The sequence below is a fragment of the Ornithorhynchus anatinus genome, chromosome 15, assembly GCF_004115215.2.
Source record: "Ornithorhynchus anatinus isolate Pmale09 chromosome 15, mOrnAna1.pri.v4, whole genome shotgun sequence".
Taxonomy (NCBI): Eukaryota; Metazoa; Chordata; class Mammalia; order Monotremata; family Ornithorhynchidae; genus Ornithorhynchus; species Ornithorhynchus anatinus.
Genome location: NC_041742.1, coordinates 19,463,150 through 19,484,850, shown reverse-complemented (window position 1 = coordinate 19,484,850; position 21,701 = coordinate 19,463,150). Strand labels below are relative to the sequence as shown.

Sequence of the window (21,701 nt, the reverse complement as noted above, 5' to 3'; positions counted from 1 at the left end):
ATTTAACTTATGTGCACTTCAGTTTCCTCAGCTGTAAAAGGAAAATGAGATATCTTTATTGCTATTGTTTTTGTCTGTCTGTCTCCCCCAGTTAGACTGTAAGCCCATCAAAGGGCAGGGACTGTCTCTATCTGTTCCCAATTTGTACATTCCAAGCACTTAGTACAGTGTTCTGCACATAGTAAGCACTCAATAAATACTACTGAATAAATACTATTGAATGAATATCTGTTCTTCTCTCCCTTAGTCTCTGAGCTGCCTACGTGTCTGTGACTACTTCTGACCTGATTATTTTCTATCTACCCTGGCACTTAGAACAGTGCTTGGCACATAATAAGCATGTAACAAGTGTCAAAGTTATAATTATCATCATCACTATTATTCAGATGTTCCCCAAACGGCTGTCACAAAGTCATACCCCTAGGATATCACATAACTCCAATCAAAGATATCCTGTGCTGCCACAATCCAGACCTAACAGTAGAATGGGTGATCCTTTCATTTCTTTATGTTTTAAATTGGGGGTGAAAAGAAAATGCCTGGTGACAGGTATTAATTCAATTGGTTCCGCAGAAACTTAAAGTCTCTTTTCAGTCTCCGACGTGAAGTCTTTTTCATAAATGAAGACAAGGCAAGGCAATCGGCAGTGCCACCTACTGTTAGAACAATGATCTCCGAGGCTACAAAACCGGGAAATAAACTGGAAAAGGAGCAAAGGGAAATCTTTTCAGAGCCAAGATAGAGAATAATTCTTTCAGTTCTCTCAGATCACTGCTTCTCGGAAAGAACATTCCCAGATAAAAAATATCTAACTCACTGCCAGGATTATCATATTTTGCATCTTTCCATTTTTCACTCCCTCGCTCGTTCCTAGACGGATAAACAAAATCATTTTTTCTTCTGGACAAATGAGATGAGATCTATTTTTCACCAGTACACTCACCAAAAAAAGAAAAATCCAGTGAGTCTTTGTGCAGAATACCCCAGTCTGGAGGTTTTTTAAGCATTCTGCCATGCCCGTGTAGGTGGTATTATGTTTGATATTCTTGCAGGGAATGGGCATCCCTGTGATTCATTAGGCCTCAGTTGCTTATCTCCAATTCTAGGTACTTAGTAAACATATTTTCTGGAAAAAAAAAGTTCTTTCTAAATAATAATAATGTTGGTATTTGTTAAGCGCTTACTATGTGCAGAGCACTGTTTTAAGCACTGAGGTAGATACAGGGTAATCAGATTGGCCCACATGAGGCTCACAGTCTTAATTCCCATTTTGCAGATGAGGCAACTGAGGCACAGAGAAGTTAAGTGACTTGCTCACAGTCACACAGCTGACAAGTGGCAGAGCCAGGATTCGAACCCATGACCTCTGACTCCCAAGCTCTTTCCACCGAGCCATACTGCTTCCCTGTGATTTTCCCTGTGATGTTAATAAAGTGATTAACATCCACATACTGACCCTATCTATCCACTCCGCCATGCTGCTTCTGGGCCTGCTTGCCTCGCTTATTAAGGTAGAAGCTTTTTGAGGGCAGGGACTGCATCTTCCGTTTTAAGCTCCCAAATGCAAGTTGAGTTCTGAGCACTCTGTTGTTATAATAAATACTGTGCATCTTGATTATTATCCATACTAATGTTTCTCACTGGATTGCTCTCTTGGTGGGCAGGGATCGTGTCAATTGTATTACATTCTCCCAAGCACTTAGTTCAGATCTGTGAACAACAGTAAGTACTTAATAAATGGGGGACAGGGACTGTGTCCAACTCGATTTGCTCGTATCTAGTCCAGCATTTAGCACATGCCTGGCACATACTAAGTGCTTAAATTCCATTATTATTATCATTATTATTATTACTATTATAGTGACTGCTTAACACACACAACAATCATCATCATTATCTGTAAGCTCATGTGGGCAGAGGTCATCTACACCTACTCTTTTATATTGTGCTCTTCCAAGACCTTAGAACAGTGCCCTGCACACAGTGGGTGCTCAATAAATGCCATTGATTGATACAACCTCTAACTCATTCAATATTATTTATGGGTAGCCCACTGTAGGCAGAATCCAGAGCGAAGTGCTTCGGAGAGGAGGAGAGGTACATGATATGAACCTTGTCCTCGAGGACCCTAAACTCAAATAGGAGACACATGAATCTTTTATCATTAGGAGGAAAACAGCCTTTTATAAAAGAAGGGAAAGCTGAATAAATGAGTAAATAGCAGAATACATACAGCTCTATGTCTCAACTAAGGGTTAAGACAATTATAACAGTCTCTGGTGTCGAAGGAAATCCTCTTGGACATTTGTAGAGGATTTTTTAAAAGTCAAAACAAGTCAATTTTAAGTTTGTGCTTTTGTTTTGGAATTGAATGAGAGGTAATGTTAATTTTATTATAGGGTTGCCAAACAACATTTGTTGCTAGACATTTTTATTAAGTAACGACTTCAAATGAGTTCTGAATATGAATTGAACACTTGCCAAAATGTGAGGCTTGAGCTTTTGTGCTGAATTTAACTCCTACCATAATGTAAGAACACGAGTATATTACACCCTATGTTTCTCTAGAGGATCTTTGCTGGTCAGTGGATGTAGATTGACCACATTACGGGATAGTAATGGTTATTGAGAGCAACTGGCAAGTTTGAACCTCTCATGCTATGAACGCAAAACCCTGGAAAACAGTCGATGGAACCTTAATCTGACCGAACCCCAACAAGACTACCTCATGGAATATCTGCCCATCTTGACTGACAAAACACTGATTGAAAAGAGAGTTCAACACTAAACAGAAAGAGAGTGACAAATCTGCTTGGGAATTCATAGTTTTCCAAACATTGTCACGTTCGAGTCGCGTTTGAAAATTCTACCTGCATTTAGGCCTTCCTTGTAGTTGCAGATAACCAAAGAACTATACCGACTAAATGTCAGGAAAAGGTCTATATATTAGTTGCTTTTTTGCAAGCATCATCATCATCACAATGATAATGATGGCATTTGTTAAGCGCTATGTGCCAGCCACTGTACTAAACACTGGGGTGGATAAAAGCAAATCGGCTGGAGGAGATCCCTGTCCCATGTGGGGCTCACAGTCTCAATCCCCATTTTACGGATGAGATAACAGGCACAGAGAAATGACTTGCATAAGGTCACAGAGCAGACAAGTGACAGAGCCAGAATTAGAACCTATAACCTTCTGATTCCTAGGCCTGGGCTCTATCCAGAAGTCTTTCTGCTTCTCATCACCATTATCTGAACTCTCTGGTCTTTTCCAATTTCTTCTCTCCATTTCTCCCTCTTCTTTCTTGTTCCTTCTCATCTTCCTTCCACCACCCTTCTCTTTCTTTCTCTTTCCATCCCTCATTTTAGTAGCTCTTTGCTCTTTTTCAATTGGCTCTCATTTTCATTGTGTAATTCTACCTCTCTCCAAAGATCTAGACACCTTTGCTAATATGTGTTTCCTTCTCTCTTCCTTCAGTGTGCTAAAGGGTTAGGAAATGGAAGAAGGGAGAAGAAGCCACTGAACTACATCGATGAATTGAAGTCACTCTATCTAATATAAATTAATCATGAAAATTGTTTCGTTTCTGAAGTGAAACAGGGACAGGAATCACTCCCTTGACCTCCCTTAAAGATAAAAGAGTTCTACTTATTTGTAAGTTAAATTATGGTCTTGAATGAATATCTATCCATAGCAATACTCAACACTTATTAATTACATCCTCGAGAGGAGAAAGTACAAATGTCATTTAATTCTCTCTCTGTCACATGCTAAGATAATTAACTCTTGAAGATTTTCAGTGGAAAAAAGGAAGGTAGGTCCTGGCAGTGTCTCTTGGCAAACATCTCTCTCCACTACTGGACAAGCAGAGGAGCCTAGTGGAAAGAACATGGGCCTGGGTGTCGAAAGATCTGGATTCTAATCCCAGCTTTGCCGGCTGCCTGCTGTGTGACCTTGAGCAAGTCACTGAGCTTCTCTATGCCTCAATCTCCCCACCTGGGAAAGGGGGTTCAATATCTGTTTTCTCCCTCCTCCAGACTGTCTTACCTGCTTAACCTGGATCTTCCCTAGCACTCAGTACAGTGTTTGACACACAGTAAAGTACTCAACCAATGCCAAAATTATTATCCTCAAAAACCTGAAATAGTTACCCATATCCTTGCACATCAAGCAGACAGTCTTCACCATTAATGGTGGGCTCTCTCCATCTCACCAACAGACTCTCTTCACCCTCTCCTCCTCCTCTCATCCTCTCTATCCCTCCCAAACACACCATCCTAACGTTCTCCCACCACCAATCCTTCCCTCAAGCTATTCTCTCAGCCCAATACTCTCTTTCTACCAAATCTGACTGATCCCAGCTCTCCCCATTTGTAAAGCCTTCCAAAAAAAAAAAAAAATCCCACCTCCTCCGAGGTCTTCCCTGATGGATCGACAACATCAAACGATTCTAGTCTGTAAGCTCATTGTGGATAGGGAATGTGTCTGCATATTGTACTCTCCCAAGTGCTTAGTACAGTGGTCTGCACAGACTGAGTTGGCAATACAACCGACTGACCGACATACCCTTAGGGTTTTGTGCTTTATTCCTATTCTTAGCAGATACAGATAAATGCAAAGTTGTCTTTATTTCTATTTTTGTTTGTAAATCTACCTGTTCGTTCAATTACTAGTTCAATTGATTCACCCGGATGCACTTGCACCACTTTGAGCTTCATAGTGGTTCTCTCCCTAGCTTTCCCATTCTGTAAATAATTTTACCTTTCTTCTCCGGGACACTGTAGGCTCCGTGAGAGCAGAGGGCGTTGTGTCTTGCTACTTTTGTTCTAGTGCTTAGTTCAGGACCTACCATTCAGAAGGGGCTCAATAAACGCCACTGATCGAATGCCTGTCTGAATGATCTGAAACTGTACTATGGTTATAAATCAATTACCGTACTAAGACCTATGGCGAATGTTTAAATTCACTGTGCATTCTTTGTAGCTATAGAACTCTTCTCTTATTAAGCAAGGAATACTGTAGGAATAAAAGCAGCGTGGCTCAGTGGAAAGAGCATGGGCTTTGGAGTCAGGACTCACGGGTTTGAATCCCAGCTCTGCCACTTGTCGGCTGTGTGACTGTGGGCGAGTCACTTCACTTCTCTGTGCCTCCGTTCCCTCATCTGTAAAATGGGGATTAAGACTGTGAGCCCCACGTGGGACAACCTGATTCCCCTGTGTCTACCCCAGCGCTTAGAACAGTGCTCGGCACATAGTAAGCGCTTAACAAATACCAACAATATTATTATTATTATTATTATTAAAAGTGTTTCCCATAGGACTAATTATAGGACTCTATTACTCTAACATTCCAATCACATAATAGCTTTTAAGAATCACTTAAGAATCATTCCAGTACTGGGCCATCGCAGGCATCAATCGGGATGTCCAATTGGAGAGGAAGGGGCGTTAAGCAGAGTGTTGGAAAGAAGATATCCGTTTCTAGACTGTGAGTCCGTCGTTGGGTAGGGATTGTCTCTATTTGTTGCCGAATTGTACTTTCCAAGTGCATAGTACAGTGCTCTGCACACATTAAGTGCTCAACAAATACGATTGAATAATAGAGATCAAAAATCCACAGTGCTTAGGGTGAACCCTCAGACCAACCTCAAGTCTGTTTAAGAAGGCAGAAAGGGATACTGAGAGAACATTAAAGAAATGCCAAGCCCCCAAACCCTGTCCGAGAAGCAGCACGGCTTAGTGGAAGGAGCACTGGCTTGGGAGTCATAGGACATGGGTGCTAATCCCGGCTCCACCGCTCGTCGGCTGTGACCTTGGGCGAGTCACTTAACTTCTCTCTGCCTCAGTTTCCTCATCTGTCAAATGGGGATTAAGACTGTAAGCCCCAGGTGGGACAACCTCATCACCTTGTATCCTCCCCAGCGCTTAGAACAGTGCTTTGCACATAGTAAGTGCTTAACAAATGCCATCATTATTATTACAGTGCTCTGCACACAGTGAGTGCTCAGTAAATACTACTGGATGAATGGAATATCACCATTATGATTATGATGATGATGAACTCTATGCTGAACACTATACTAGCTCTTGGGAAAGTATAATATAACCATCTAACGGACACATTCCCTCCTCATAACAAACTTAAAATCCTGTGTCAAACTCTCCCAAGCACTTAAGAATAGTGCTCTATACACAGTAAGTGTTCAGTAAATGTCATTTATTGATCCTGCTTCAACTACAGCCTTGGTTTCCTTGCTGGTCTCCCTGCCTTCAATCTCTTCCCCAGCCAGTCGGTACTTAACTCCGATGCTCAGACCATTTTCTAAACATTTGTTCAGGGAAATTCTCCCTGTTCTTCAAAGCCCACAATAGTTTACCCATACATGTCCACGTTGAACAGAAACCCCTCCAACAATCCTTTTCAGATCAATTTCTCATCACCCTGACCCATATCATCCCTTGAGCCAACTCTAGCACTTATGAACCATTTACATTCCCCCTTAGGACTCCTTTATGTCCGCTTTATTTTTTATCTCTCTCTGTAAATCCATCGGTGGTATTTACTGAGCACTGACTGGGTTCAGAGCACTGTACCAAGCGCTTGGGAGAGTACAGTATAATAGAGTTGGTTGATACATTCCCTGCCCACAAGGAGCTTACAGTGTAGATGGGGAAGGAACTGCAGTCAGAAGGTCGGAGCAGCTAAAGTGATTTGGTCATACAAAATTACCAAAATTGTCAAGCACTGGATTCTAGGCAGTAATTAAGGGATATAATAAAAATAATAACAACTGTGGCATTTGTTTAGCACATACTATGTACCAACCTTTGAACTAAGCACCTGGGTGGATACAAGTAAATTGGTTTGAATGAAGCCCCTGGCTCTCACGGGGCTCACAGTCTCAATCCCCCTTTGACAGATGAGGGAACTGAGGCACAGAGAAGGAAAGTCACTTGCCCAGAGTCACACGGCAGATAAGTGGCGGGGCCGGGATTAGAACCCATGACCTTCTGACTCCCAGGCCTGTGACCTATCCAGTGCGCCACGTTCCTCTATTAGGCTGTAAGCTCTTGGTGGGCAGGGATCGCGTCTATTGTATCCCATTCCCCCAAGCACTTAGTTCAGATCTGTGAAGGACAGTAAGTACTTAATAAATAGTGAATTCATTGGCTGAAGAATGGATGCCACTCAGAAGCGACTCCATGCAACGACGTTCCCATAGTTACTATAGGAGTAACTCAGACCTGTGCACTCGGAAAAAACCTAAAAAATCAAAGTGGGGAACTCCTAAGTGCTTCAAAAATGATACCTATCCAAGTTACGAGAGAACCAAGATATTAAGGTCAAACATTTATAGATCTTTCACTACAAAACTGTAACCAATTCTGGGATTCAGTCAATAAATACGATTGATTGATTGTATAATAATAATAATAATGGCATTTGTTAAGCACTTACTATATGCCAATCACTTTTCTAAGCACTTAATGAAAACTGTGGTATCTGTTAAACACTATGTTCCAGGGAGTGTACTACACACCGGGGTGATACAAGCAAATCTGGTTGGACCCGGTCCTCGTCCCACATGGGGCTCCCGGTCTTTAATCCCTGTTTTCAGACAAGGGAACTGAGGCACAGAGTATTCATTCATTCAATAGTATTTATTGAGCGCTTACTATGTGCAGAGCACTGTACTAAGCGCTTGGGATGAACAAGTCGGCAACAGATAGAGACAGTCCCTGCCGTTTGACGGGCTTACAGTCTAATCGGGGGAGACGGACAGACAAGAACAATGGCACTAAACAGCGTCAAGGGGAAGAACATCTCGTAAAAACAATGGCAACTAAATAGAATCGAGGCAATGTACAATTCATTAACAAAATAAATAGGGTAACGAAAATATATACAGTTGAGCGGACGAGTACAGTGCTGTGGGGATGGGAAGGGAGAGGTGGAGGAGCAGAGGGAAAAGGGGAAAATGAGGCTTTAGCTGCGGAGAGTTAAAGGGGGGATGGCAGAGGGAGTAGAGGGGGAAGAGGAGCTCAGTCTGGGAACGCCTCTTGGAGGAGGTGATTTTTAAGTAAGGTTTTGAAGAGGGAAAGAGAATCGGTTTGGCGGAGGTGAGGAGGGAGGGCGTCCCAGGACCGCGGGAGGACGTGACCCAGGGGTCGACGGCGGGATAGGCGAGACCGAGGGACGGCGAGGAGGTGGGCGGCAGAGGAGCGGAGCGTGCGGGGTGGGAGGTAGAAAGAGAGAAGGGAGGAGAGGTAGGAAGGGGCAAGGTGATGGAGAGCCTTGAAGCCTAGAGTGAGAAGTTTTTGTTTGGAGCGGAGGTCGACAGGCAACCACTGGAGTTGTTTAAGAAGGGGAGTGACATGCCCAGATCGTTTCTGCAGGAAGATGAGCCGGGCAGCGGAGTGAAGAATAGACCGGAGCGGGGCGAGAGAGGAGGAAGGGAGGTCAGAGAGAAGGCTGACACAGTAGTCTAGCCGGGATATAACGAGAGCCCGTAATAGTAAGGTAGCCGTTTGGGTGGAGAGGAAAGGGCGGATCTTGGCGATATTGTTCAGAGTTCAGAGTACTGAACTGACATGCAGTCTTCTGGAAGCCTGTTACCACCTCTGACACTTAAAGATGGAGAAACAAAGTAATTGACTATTATTTTCAAAATGTATTTTAATAATGCTTGTATTTGGGTGTTTAATATGGTTTAGAAGTGCTTTCATAAGCAGTGCCACCCATAATTGAGTACTGGTGGGGACAAAAAAAAATTGTGCCCTTTTCTGCTTGTAATTGGTTTTCGCCGACTCTGTATTTCGTATTTTTCACTACAAAATTATTTTCACCACCTACTTAACCCACAGATGTGTTGAATGATTTGCCTAAATCTACCCGGATAGTGTATGTAGCTGAACACCGATTGGGCAACGTTCTCTTGTCTCAGATTTAAATGTCACGCTACTGCTCCCTTACCATTTCACATGAGGCCCTAATTAGCAAACTAGCCATCTGATTTTTGTTTGTTTGTTTGTTTGGGCATCTAAATATATTAACTGTAGGATTGATTTTTAGTTCTTCTAGTTAGCAGAATTATTCTTGCATAATTTTCCATCAGATCAGTTCCCAAATGATGTATTCACAACCAAATCTTTCCAGTGCTGGGACAAATTAATGAGTTATTAATCCAATTCATGATTTATGCATGAATAATTGAGCCAGGAGCAGCTGACACCGGTTATCTTTTAATTTGTGGACAAATTAAAACCTTGATTTTCTTTCAATTTTCAAGTGGAAAGCATTCCACCAAAATGATATATGATTATGCGTAACTCAGACGGGCAGTTTTCAAGACCTGACCTTTCAAATCAACCATTTATTTTTCAGGAATGCGGGAATTTACTTACAAATTTGCTGAAGAAGTTAGAAACCAGACCCTCGGTGCTGTCACACCAGGCTGTGATTTTACGGCCCGGCTAAGGTAGACGTTATTTATTTTCTTCAACTGTTTCCTTTTATGTAAAACCCAAAATATGAAGAAAGTATGAGTTGAAAGCTCAGCATTCTCTCTTGAAATATTTACATTGTGTTTAATAATTAAAGCTGAATAATGTTTATCATTCTCTCTTCTTCAGAGACAGTATGGAAGCTATTCTTCTCCCTAATGCTCACAAGATAGCAGAGAATCGACTCTGCGTAGCTATCACTAAAACCAAAATGAGAGAAAATTGCTTGGTTTTACAGTTTTCCTCCAGGAAGGACCTCAGTGAGGTAACAAAGTTACTTAGAATTTGGACAGACATAACCAGACCCTGTGATTTCCAAGACTGTAAATTCCTTGAGGCCAGAGATCATGTCTACCAACTCCAGGTACTGGACTCTCCCAAGCACTCAGGACAGAGCTCTTTACACAGTAGACACTCAATATAAACCAAGGATTGAATGACTGATTGGATGCTTTTCTTTAGTAAGGCCAGAATCTAGATGCTTCGTTCATTTCAGGTTTCATGATTATCTGTTAATAAAAAACTTTGTGGTTTTCTGTTTAGAGTTCTCTTGAACGGATTTGAAAATGTCTGGTTCATTCATTCCTTCAATAGTATTTACTAAGCGCTATGTTCAGAGCATTGTACTAGGCGCTTGGAATGTACAATTCGGCAACAGATAGAGACAATCCCTGCCCAATGACGGGCTTAGTTGAATATTAAATATGCATTTGAGTGCCCCAGGTGACTCATAATGATTCTGTGTGTTCTCCCAAGTGCTCGGTACAGTGCTCTGCGGACCTTAGGTGCTCAATAAATAACACTGATTGATTGATACCTCTCCTGGGGAAAAGACCCTGCAAAGACGGTATCTGAAAATGCCAAAATGGTAAACTTCCAGAGAACCTCTAATTCTGCAGGGAATTTGCTGAGCTGGGATTTCTTGCAACCTCGAGAGAAAAGTAAATGGACTTTCTCTGCTGCCTGTATTATATTCTTGGTTCTCTTCCTTTGTTTTCTATATCTGCCTTTTGGGTTCCTCCTTTTCCTTTTCTATTTTATTTCTGAATGAATATTTCAGTGACATTCATTTCTTTTTGTCATAACTTGAATCATCTTTCAGCCAGAGGAGCAGCTTCATTAATTCGGAAGGTCAGCTGTACTGGATTATTCTTCTTATTCCTTTTACTGGGAGTATAATTTCATACACTCAGGTCATGGGTTCTATCCCAGCTCTGCCACTTGTCCGCTGTGTGACTGTGGGCAAGTCACTTACCTTCTCTGTGCCTCAGTTCCCTCACCTGTAAAATGGGGATGAAGACTGTGAGCCTCACGTGGGAGAACCTGATTACCCTGTATCTCCCCCAGCGCTTGGAACAGTGCCTTGCACATAGTAAGCGTTTAACAAATACCAACATTATTATTATTATTATTAATCCCAGCTCTGCAACTTGTCTGCTTTGTGACCTTGGGCAAGTCACTTCACTTCTCTGTGCCTCAGTCACCTCATCTGTAAAATGGGGATTATGACTGTGACCTTGCTGTGGGAAAGGGACCGTATATAATCCCATGTGCTTGTATTCCCCCCCCCCCCGCCTCCCCCAGTGCTTAGCACAGTGCCTAGAACATAGTAAGTGCTTAATAAATACCACAATCATTATATTGTATTTTTTTTATCATGTAGAATGTTCCTACAGAATTTCTTTCCACAAACGGTTATCTTTTATCACTATCCCTCTGATTTAGCCTTGAGAAGGTGGAAGTTGGACTAAGCTTAAGATGGATCATTTTCTTGAGACTTGAGGAAATACATTTAGAAGTTGTCTTTGAATTGCAACTAGAGCAGGAGGATTTGTGATGGCAGCCAGATTCTCATTGAGCACAGCACTAAACCCCTACCATGTATAAAGCTTGCTGTGCAATTTATTCCCCAAAACAATTGGCTTTAGTTTTTTAAACACTCTTATTCTCCGTCTACTATAGGATTAAAGATCAATCATATTTACCGAGTGCATAGCTAAATATGAATAATAGCTAAAGTTCACCATCTTTAAAACGGGAATATCATTTCTCACCCCCTGGCTATAGACAATCATGAGGATCAGTAGTTACTGTGAAAATAGTGTTGAGTTCTTCAGAAGAAAAATGCAATGCAATTACTTTACTCATAATTAGTGAGACCCTAGGCGCTTGAGAGTGTACAGAATAACAGAGGTGGTAGACCCGCTCCCTGCCCACCGTGAGTTTAGAATCTAGAGGGTTAGATGGACATTAATATAAATAAATGAGTTATGGATTGGAGAAGCAGCATGGCGCAGTTTGGGATAGAGCCCAAGCCTGGGAGTCAGAAGGTCATGGGTTCTAATCTTCAGCTCTACCACTTGTCTGCTGTGTGACCTTGGGCAAGTCACTTCACTTCTCTGGGCCTCAATTATTTCACCTGTCAAATGGGGATTAAGACTGTGAGCCCCACGTGGGACAAACTGATTATCCTGTATCTACCTAGTGTTTAGAACAGTGAACCCCGGATCTGCCACTTGCCAGCTGTGTGACTTTGGGCAAGTCACTTAACTTCTCGGTGCCTCAGTTTCCTCATCTGTAAAATGGGGATTAAGACTGTGAGCCCCACGTGGGACAACCTGATTCCCCTGTGTCTACCCCAGCGCTTAGAACAGTGCTCTGCACATAGTAAGCGCTTAACAAATACCAACATTATTATTATTAACAGTACTTGGCTCATAGTAAACCCTTAACAAATACCATCATTATTATCACTACACAAGTGCTATGAGGCTGAGGAAAGGGTTTGTTCATAAAGGGTGCAAATCCAAGTACAGATGTAAATTCAAGTGCATCTGGAAGAGGGGAGAAACTGGATATGGCTGGTGTTTTTCAATATAACAAAGAGCATTAGACCCAGGTTTTACAGAGTAGCCTAAAGAAGCACCGGGGCCTCGTGGAAAGAGCCTGGGCCTGGGTTCTAATCCCAGCTACACCTCGCCTGCTGTGTGACTTTGGACAATTCATTGAACTTCTCTGTGTCTCTGCTTCCTCCTCTGTAAAATGACAATCCAAAACCCGTTCTTCCTCCTATTTAGACTATGAAGCTGATGAAGGAGAGGGACCGTGTCTGACCCGATTAACTTGTAACCACCCCAGTGCGTCGAACACTGCTTGACACGTACTAAGAACTTAACGAATGTCATACAAACAATACAAAAGAAAAAGCTTATTATAGTTAAATTTTATTTCATCATAAAGGCATAATGACAGAGTTGTCACATTATGCCAAACTTAAAATTAGGTACGGTTTCCCAACCTGTAGCATTAGTATCAATTTACTCTCCTCTAAATCCATTGCTGCATGGAACTATAAAAAAAAATAAACTCTGGTCGACAGGTTTAATGATATTTCTTAAGTGCTTAGTGTCTATCAGGCACTGTATATTAAACACTGGGGTAGATACAAACAAATCAGGCTGGACACAGTCCATATCCCACATGGGACTCACAGTTTTAATCTCCATTTTACACATGAGACAACTGAGGCACAGAGCAGTGAAGTGACTTGCCTAAGGACCCATAACAGATGAGTGGCGGAGCCAGAATTAGAACACAAGTTCTTCTGACTCCCACGCCCATGTTCTGTTCAGTAGGCCACGCAGCTTCAAAAAGGACTACATTTCCTAGTAAGCTCGGGATGATACTTGTGAAGTGACCATATGGCCCTGACAGAAAAAATACATTGATTTGGAAGAGTGATGGGAATTTTTCAGTTCATTGCACTTTCCATATGAGAAGAATTCTTACTGTTATTAACAGTAGTAAAGTAATTGCATTGAATTTTTCTTCCGAAGAGCTCAATGACATTTTCACATTAACTCCTGGACCTCACGATTGTCTATAGCCGGGGGGGGGGAAATGATATTCCTGTTTTCCAGATTGTGAACTTTAGCTAGGCCCAGATTTATTCCCAATATAATGAGGTAAAACGTTATATTATTGTAGTGTCCTTCAACCTAAAGCCCCTCGGAGCGCTATCATATCACTCTGGCATCCTCACATCTACCTGCAAATTCATCCAGGCCTAGGAAAAATTTAGCACTTATTGAATAGCACACAAAACTACTTCTCTATCTAGGAAAAGTACTTGTTTTGGTAATTAAGTGAAACATGAAAATATAATAATATACTTAAATGCCACAGTGCAGTTCTTTTAACTTTCAACAACTTGGTTTTAGAGACAGACTTGTTACAGATAGTATGAGGCCAGTTGCAATTGGGCTCCAGTGAATTCCATTCTCACCTCTGCCATTGGCTTGGGAAATAATACTGGACAAATTACATGGAATCGATCAGTCGTATTTATTGAACACTTACTGTGTGCAGAGCACTGTACTAAGCATTTGGAAGAGTATACTCTAACAGAGTTGGTAGACTTTTTTTCTTTTTTAATGATATTTGTTAAGCACTTTGTGCCAGACATTTTACTAAGCGCTGGGGTAGACAAAAGACTGGACACAATCCATATCCCACATGGGGGTCATATTCTAAATCCCCATTTTGCAGATGAGGTAACTGAGGCACAGAGAAGTTAAGTGACTTATTCAAGATCACACAGCAAACATGTGGCAGAGTCAGGGTTAGAATCCAGGTCCCTCTGACTCCCAGGCCTGTACTCTTATCCACTAGGCCCCGCCTCTTCTCACAGAATGTGATAGCACAGAGGTGATTTTCTGAAAGAATCTTGGATATGAGGAAACCACACTGTAGTAACCATTAATTTACTGGAAGTTAATTGATGAGGGGTTGAGGGTTTGTGGTCACTCATCCCAATGTTATTCTTTCACTCTACTTTTTCCCAACATCCTTCATTACAGTCAGGAAGGTTCTGCTCTACTAACAGCAGACTCATGCTGAGAGAACGATATTCCTTCAGACTTTCACCGTGTTGTACCCAAACCGCCGAAAGAAAACGCGTTGTCGCAGAACTGGGGGCGTTTAATGGTTCCATCTGTTTTGCTCCATTTATTAATTGGCTGCAGGAACGTAATGCCACCCGCCAGTACTCTGCGGCTAAATTAATTTCAAGAACCTCGGATGAAATCTCTTTAAAAGCTTGTCTCTTTCACCCGCATTTTGTTGAAGATTTATGAGTCGCACACAGGTTGGCCATAAGAGCTGGAACAAGATATGCAAGCTTGCGAAAACATGTCCCCCTCACCATCCTAGAAACGTGGCTGCCGATTAAGACACCGTCAGCGTGGCTGAAAGGAGGGACGTAAACAGTGTCTGCTGGGGCAGAAATGTTGCCATGGGTGAGGCGGCCTCAGAGCCATGTGGTTCTTTGCCAGGCTTCAAGGCTCTAGTTCTTCATTTAGCTTGGGCACTCAATAAACACTACTGAAATGGTTCCGCTTCGTCTGTGGCCGTGGCCCTTTCCCCGGTGGCGGTGACTGCTTCACGTGGCCACCGTCACACACGTTGTCCGGGGAATAACACAGATGTGCGTTCTAAACCCGGCTCTGCCGCGGGCCAGTTGGACTAGTCACTTAGCCTCTCTGTGCCTCACTTTCCTCATCGGGTTTCTGTGCCTGTTCTCCAGCCTTCTCACACTGTAAGACCCTTGAGGGACAGAGATTGGGTTTGACCTGATTATCTTTTACCTTCCCTAGTGATTAAGGGCTGTTCTTGGCACAGAGTAAGCGTTTAACAATCAGTCAATCGATTGGTCATATTTACTGAGCGCTTACTGCATTCAGATCACTGTACTAAGTGCTTGGGAGAGTACGATGCAATGGACACATTCCCTTCCCACAGTGAGTTTAGTCTAGATGGGGAAGCATTATTATTATGATTATCATTGTTAAATTCTGCCCATGAAGAGTTTGGTTGGAGGGTGTTTGCTGCATCTTCCATGGAAAATAGGGTAAGAGCAAACATCATCTGCAGACATCAGCAGAGATGAGGAAGCTCACCTGTTATGTACGACACAGCTCAAAATGGCTGATTAGTAAGATGGAAAAAAAAAATCCCACTAACTCTCCAGCCTGCTAAATTTGGCTGCCTCCCTCTGACTAGCCCAAGGAAGGTCTCTGAGAAGTAGCATGGCCTAGTGGAAAAAGCAGGAGCCAGGCAGCGAGAGGCCCACAGTTCTAATCCCAGCTTCACTTCTTATTAATGGTAAGATGGCCCGGGAACTATTAAAGCTCTACTCCTTCTCCAAGTTCCTGATCCCATACATTCATCTTATGTCAATCAATCAATCAATCAATCGTATTTATTGAGCACTTACTGTGCGTAGAATACTGTACTAAGCTCTTGGGACACATTCCCTGCACACAGTGCCCTTACAGTCTGGAGGGGGAGAGGGCAAAATAACCATCTCACAGACACATTCTCTGCCCACAGTGAGTTTACAGTCTAGAGCAAGTGACAGACATTAATATAAATAAATTACGGCTATGTACCTAAGTGCTGTGGGGCTGGACGGGGAGATCAATCAAGGGAGCAACTCAGGGAGACGCAGAACAGAGTGGGAGAAAAGGAAAGGAGGAGAAGATGTGCCTTCAGTGACACTTGGAAGGTGGGGAGAGTAATTGTCCATAGGATATGAAGAGGAAGGGTGTTCCAGGCCAGGCAGGACGTGGGCGAGAAGTTGGCGGCGAGACAGACGAGATTGACGTACAGGGAAAGTAGGTTGGCATTAGAGAAGTGAAGTCTGTGAGCTGGATCACAGTAAGAGAGTAGCCAGTTGAGGTAGGAGGGTGAAAGGTAATTCATTTCAAGCCGGCTGAGCTTCAGCTGCCATTTTCTTGTCAATGCAGTCAGGCTCAATTGTCAGAATTTTCTCTCTTGGGTTACTCAGGGCAGCATACTAACGCCACGGGATTCAAGTCAAGGCCACAGGTTCTACTCCTTCACTCTATTCTGATTGTCTTTCTCCCTACTGCCATTGCTGAGAGAGCAGCTTCCAAATGACAAGCAGCGTGCCTCGGTAGATATAGGATGGGTCTGGGAGTCAGAAGGACCTAGGTTCTCATCCCAGCTTCACCTCTTGTCTGCTGTGTGACCTTGGCGAGTCACTGCATTCTCTGTGCCTCAGTTACCTCATCTATAAGAGGGGGATTAAACTGTGAGCCCCATGTGGGAGATGGACCGTGTCCAACTTCATTATTATTAGTACAGTCCTTGGCACTTGACGCTTAACAAATACTATAAAAAAAAAAGGGATCATACATTGTGTTTTCTTATTGGTATGTGTTAAGTGCTCACTATGTGTCAAACGCTATTCTAAACCCTGGGGTAGATGCAAGTTAATTAGGTAGGACACAGTCCCTGTCCCGTATGGGGCTCACAGTCTGAATAGGAGGGAGAACAGGTATCCCCCTTTTATAGTTGAGGAAACGGAGGCACAGGGAAGTTAAGTGACTTGCCCAAGATCACACAGCAAACAAGTGGCAGAATGGTATTAGAAACCAGTTTCTGACTCCCAGGTCCATGGTCTCTCCACTAGGCCACGCTGCTTCTCCATCGTATTGTACTCTGCCAAGCTAATAATGTCAGTACTGAACGTCACTGACGCTGTGTCTGCAATCTATTCATACTTGGAATTCAACCTGACCATAGAAAATATAATTTTACAACAACTTGAGAAGTTGTGCCTAAATTAGAGTGCCAATCTCACTTAGGCCAAGTTGGTTGCTTCAAAGAAAATTGAATTGTGGGTAGTCTCCAGGCTATTTGCAAAAGTGTAAAAAAAAAATGCACCTGGAATTGGTTTAAGCAGGCGTCTTTTCCCAAACAGAGCGGATATTGATGTAATTTCTCTTGATGTGACTCCTTTGAAATATGTGTACCAGTCATTGAATAATATGAGCCTTACCGTAAAGATTACTTCATTTTGAAGGAAAATATTAATACTTGTCTCTTTCGGTGATATCTTTATTTTACCCATCCAGGTCCTCCTAGCAAGCAGTTTTGTACCAGTTTACGCATGACTGAAAGCAGTAGAATGTAAAGGAGAGGTAATTTGAAATGTTCAAAAGAGAGCTCCACTAAGAATTACTTTTTTAAAAAAAAAATGGTATTTGTTAAGCGCTTATTACGTGCCAGCTTTACTAAGCACTGGGGAAAATACATGCTAAGCAGGTTGGATACAGTCCACGTCCCACAAATTAATAATAACAATTATGGTATCTGTTAAGCCCTTCAAGACAAGCACTGTTCTAAGTGCAGGGGTAGAAACAAGTCTCACAGTCTAAATCCCCATTATACAGATGAGGTAACTGAGGCCCAGAGAAGGGAAGTGACTTGCCCAAGGTCCCACAGCAGACAAGTGGCAGAGTACCTTTTGGTATGTTTCAGAGCACACAAATTTTAAAATGATCCGGGATAACCTAAAGTCACATATTCTATGCCAGGCTTTGGCAAAGGTTTTTCCTTCCTCTGCCCTATTTTTAGTTGCAGCAGGAGAGATTTTTTTGTGTTTTTTTTTCTTTTTTACTTTTTTTTAACTATGTGTCAAACACTGATTTAAGCACTTGGATAGGTACAAGTTAATTAGGTCAGACAAAGTTGCTATCCTGCATGGGGCTCACAGTCTAAGCAGGGGGTATTTAATCTCCATTTTCCGGTTGAGGGAACTGGGGCACAAAGAAGTTAAGTGACTTGCACAAGGTCACACAGCAAGCAATTATCACACAGCAAGCAATTACCATTGACTTTAAACCATTTCATCAACTCCTACCATGAGAAATACCGCTGATCGATTTAATAATAATAATAATGATAATTTAGTGGTTGTGAGCACTTCCTACGAACAAAACATTGGGGTAGATACCAATTAAGCAGAGCGGATCCAGCCTCTGTCCCCTCAGTGCTGAAGGTAACGTGAATCAATCAACCAGTCAATGGTATTTATTGAGCACTTACTATGCTTTGAGCACTGTACTAAGCACTTGGGAGAATATACTACTACAGAATTAGCATAGTTCTTTGACCATAAGGAGCTTACAATCCTGGCATCCATATGAGGCAAAATTTCACAACGACCTCCTCCTTTTTTATGTATCCTTTTATGGGATTGCCTACAACTGTTTTGTGGTTAAATTTACAGACTGCATTCCTGCTTTCATGTACCAAGGATCATTTCAGGTCCTTACATCCTCATATAAAGCTGTGGAGGGTACATTTTGCTGAATAAGTATTTATTTATACTGGAAAATATTGATAGTCTGAAACAAATGCTATTGTCAGTGATATTGACTGAGCAATGACTGTGTGCAAAGCATTATGCCAAGTTTGGGAATAGACGAGTTGTTGGACATTTCCTTCCTACAAGGAGCGTCTTAGCCACAGAGCAGTGTGGCTTAGTAGAAAGAGGACAGGCTTGGGAGTCAGAGGACTTGGGTACTAATCCTAACTCTGCCACTCGTTTGCTGTCTGACCACAGGCAAGCCACTTAACCTCTCTGTACCTCAGTTATATCGCCTGTAAAATGGGAATTAAGACTGTGAGCCCCATGTGCGACACGGACTGTGTCCGTCCTGACAATCTTGAATCTACCCCAGCACTTAGTACAGTCCCTGGCCCATAGTAAATACTTTAGCAAATGTCATTAAAAAAACCAACAACATGGGTTAATTACTGAACATCAGGAAACTAATAAGCAGAGTTAAAAATAACGCCTGGAACTATCAGGGGCTCAATAAAAGAATATTTACATGTTTATAGCGTGGGATGCACTGGGATTAAAATGTATTCCACATTCATGGATAGGATTCATTTCCTTCAACTTCATATACAAAGGAGAGGTGTACGCCTAAGATACTAATTCAGCGTCACCACTCCCGGGGGCAAAATCTCACCTATTTGTAGCCGCATTCGTCAGCGATCGGTTATTACAAAATAACGTGGTTCCATGTTTTCCTAGAATCTCAATTTAGGGGTTTATTCTTCTCTCTCACCCACCGCTTGGGTGGCAAATAGCCTATCCTTTCATAAGGAAATTATCCCTTTGTTGGGTATTTTTTAGAGCCGTGGGTGAGGATGAAAAGGACTATGCATGACTCACAATCCATTCTACATCCTGGGCACACACAGATTTCCTTTGCTTCCCTGACGCCTTTCCCACTCAGGGCACCTGCCATTTTTAAGTCTGTCTCTGGGGTGTGGGTGGTCCCCATTTTCCAAAATCCTGTGCTCAAAGCACCCCTCCACTTCGCCTCTCACACTGTTCCCTTGGATGCTTCCTCCCAATAATCTTCTGCTCTTCCATGCTGTTTGTAAAAACTATTTCAGGAGCAGCATAGTTTAGTGGAAGGAGCGGGGGACTGAGTCAGAGGACCTAGGTTCTGATCTGTGTTCTGCCGTGTGACCTTGGTCAAATCATTTCTCTTTGCTTCAGTTTCCTCAGCTGTAAAATCGGGATTCAATAGCTGTCATTCCTCTCCTCTAGACTGAGCCCCGTGTGGGACAGGGACTGTGTCCTAACTGACCAACTTATCTCTTCCCTGGTGCTTAGTACAGCGCTTTGGTCATAGTGTTTAAATACCATAGTAGTTTTTAAGATTATTCCAAAGGATTTAAAAATGCCGGTTCTTTTCTGCCCTCTCTGCTTTGTTAGGTCCCATTTCAGATCGCCATATGCCAGCTCCTCAGAAATTCATTCCCTTCGCACGTCTCACTCGGCAATGAGAATTGATTGCTTCAATGCCGGTGAATTGCCCACGTTCCAGGACCTCAGAGTTGTTCTATAAGGGCTATAAATGTGACTGGAACTGATGAGGATTTCCATAATCAGTTGGAAATTTTAAAGTAGTTCTAAGGCGGGATTCTCTTTTCTCCCACCTTCTGGCATTCATCAACCTAGTGACCCATTTTTCTGAGTCTTGCAGCTTCAGTTTTCTCATTCCGTATTGTAAATATTTTCATCAATGTAATTGTTGATATGTAGTAAAGGAAAGAAATCAAGCACTCCCTCCACAAGTCTAGTACGCATTCCATCTATTGCTGTGATTACTTCGCACGTTACCATACTCATTCAGTGGTATTTATTGAGCACTTAATGTGTGCAGAGCACTGTTCTAAGTGCTTGGAAAGTAGATTCGGCAAGAGATAGAGATAATCCCTACGCAACAACGGGCTCACGGTCTGGAAGCGGGGAGACAGACAACAAAGCGAAACAAGTACACAGGCATCAATAGCATCAATAAAAATAGAATTATGGACAATAATAACAACAACAACAGTATTTATTAAGTGCTTAATATGTGTGAAGCACTGTTCTAAGCACTGGGGGGGGAGAAGATGCAAGGTGATCATGTTGTCCCAGGTGGGGCTCACGGTCTTAATCCCCATTTTAAAGATGAGAGAACTGAGGCACAGAAAAGTTCAGTGACTTGTCCAAAGTTCCTCAGCTGACAAGTGGTTTGGCTGTCAATGTCATTGTAAAGGTGAAATTGAATTCATTCTTTGTCCAAACTCTTAGCTTATCAACCTTCTTCTGAGGTTAATAGGCATAACAGGAATTCAAAGCCAATCCAAATTCATCGGTCCATCGATGATATTTACGGAGCGCTTACAGTGTGCAGAGCCCTGTACTAAGCACTTTTTGTACGTCATTTGTTTATGTGAGATGATTGCACATCTAAATAAATGAGGGAATATGAAGAACACTAACCGACTAGCTTAACCAAGGAGTTTAACTGCAATCAAAATTTCACTGTTACTACTCTTCAGTCAATCCATCAATCATTGGTATATAGCAAGCATTTACTGTGTGCAGATCACTGAACTAAGTCTTGCGAGAATACAACGTAACCAAGTTGGTAGGCAGGTTCCCTGCCTAAAACAATCTTACAGTCTACTTTTGTCCATGTTTTATTCATTCTTTTGTGGGCAATGTTAGAACGGCAGCTATAGAACTGTTTTTACATTTGCTTCCTAAAACTTACTCGTATAGATCTTTTAGTTCATTCATTCAATCCTATTCAGCGCTTACTGTGTGCAGAGCACTGTACTGAGCACTTGGAAAGTACAACTGTAGTTGTCTGTGACTAACCTGGTAAGACTCACTCAAGCGCTTTTCACATGTCAGAAGTAAATGGAATCATTATATCGAGACCAATTCAGTGATGCTGTGAAGTTTTTTAAAAAAGAAAACTGGTAAACTGGAAAAAATGGGGTGATGCAAACACTCTGGTTTACTTCAGCAC

The 21,701-nt window shown here is 42.3% G+C and overlaps 1 protein-coding gene across 1 annotated transcript; it reads left to right on the top strand.

Annotated features, from left to right (window-relative positions):
• Nucleotides 1–9,387: 9,387 nt before the first annotated feature.
• PNPLA4 (patatin like phospholipase domain containing 4) lies at nt 9,388–21,655 on the top strand. Its single transcript, XM_007670455.1, is given in 5 exon segments — nt 9,388–9,479; nt 9,634–9,769; nt 17,445–17,510; nt 18,602–18,670; nt 21,533–21,655. Coding segments are annotated over 5 exon segments (486 nt in total).
• The last annotated feature ends 46 nt before the right edge of the window (nt 21,656–21,701 follow it).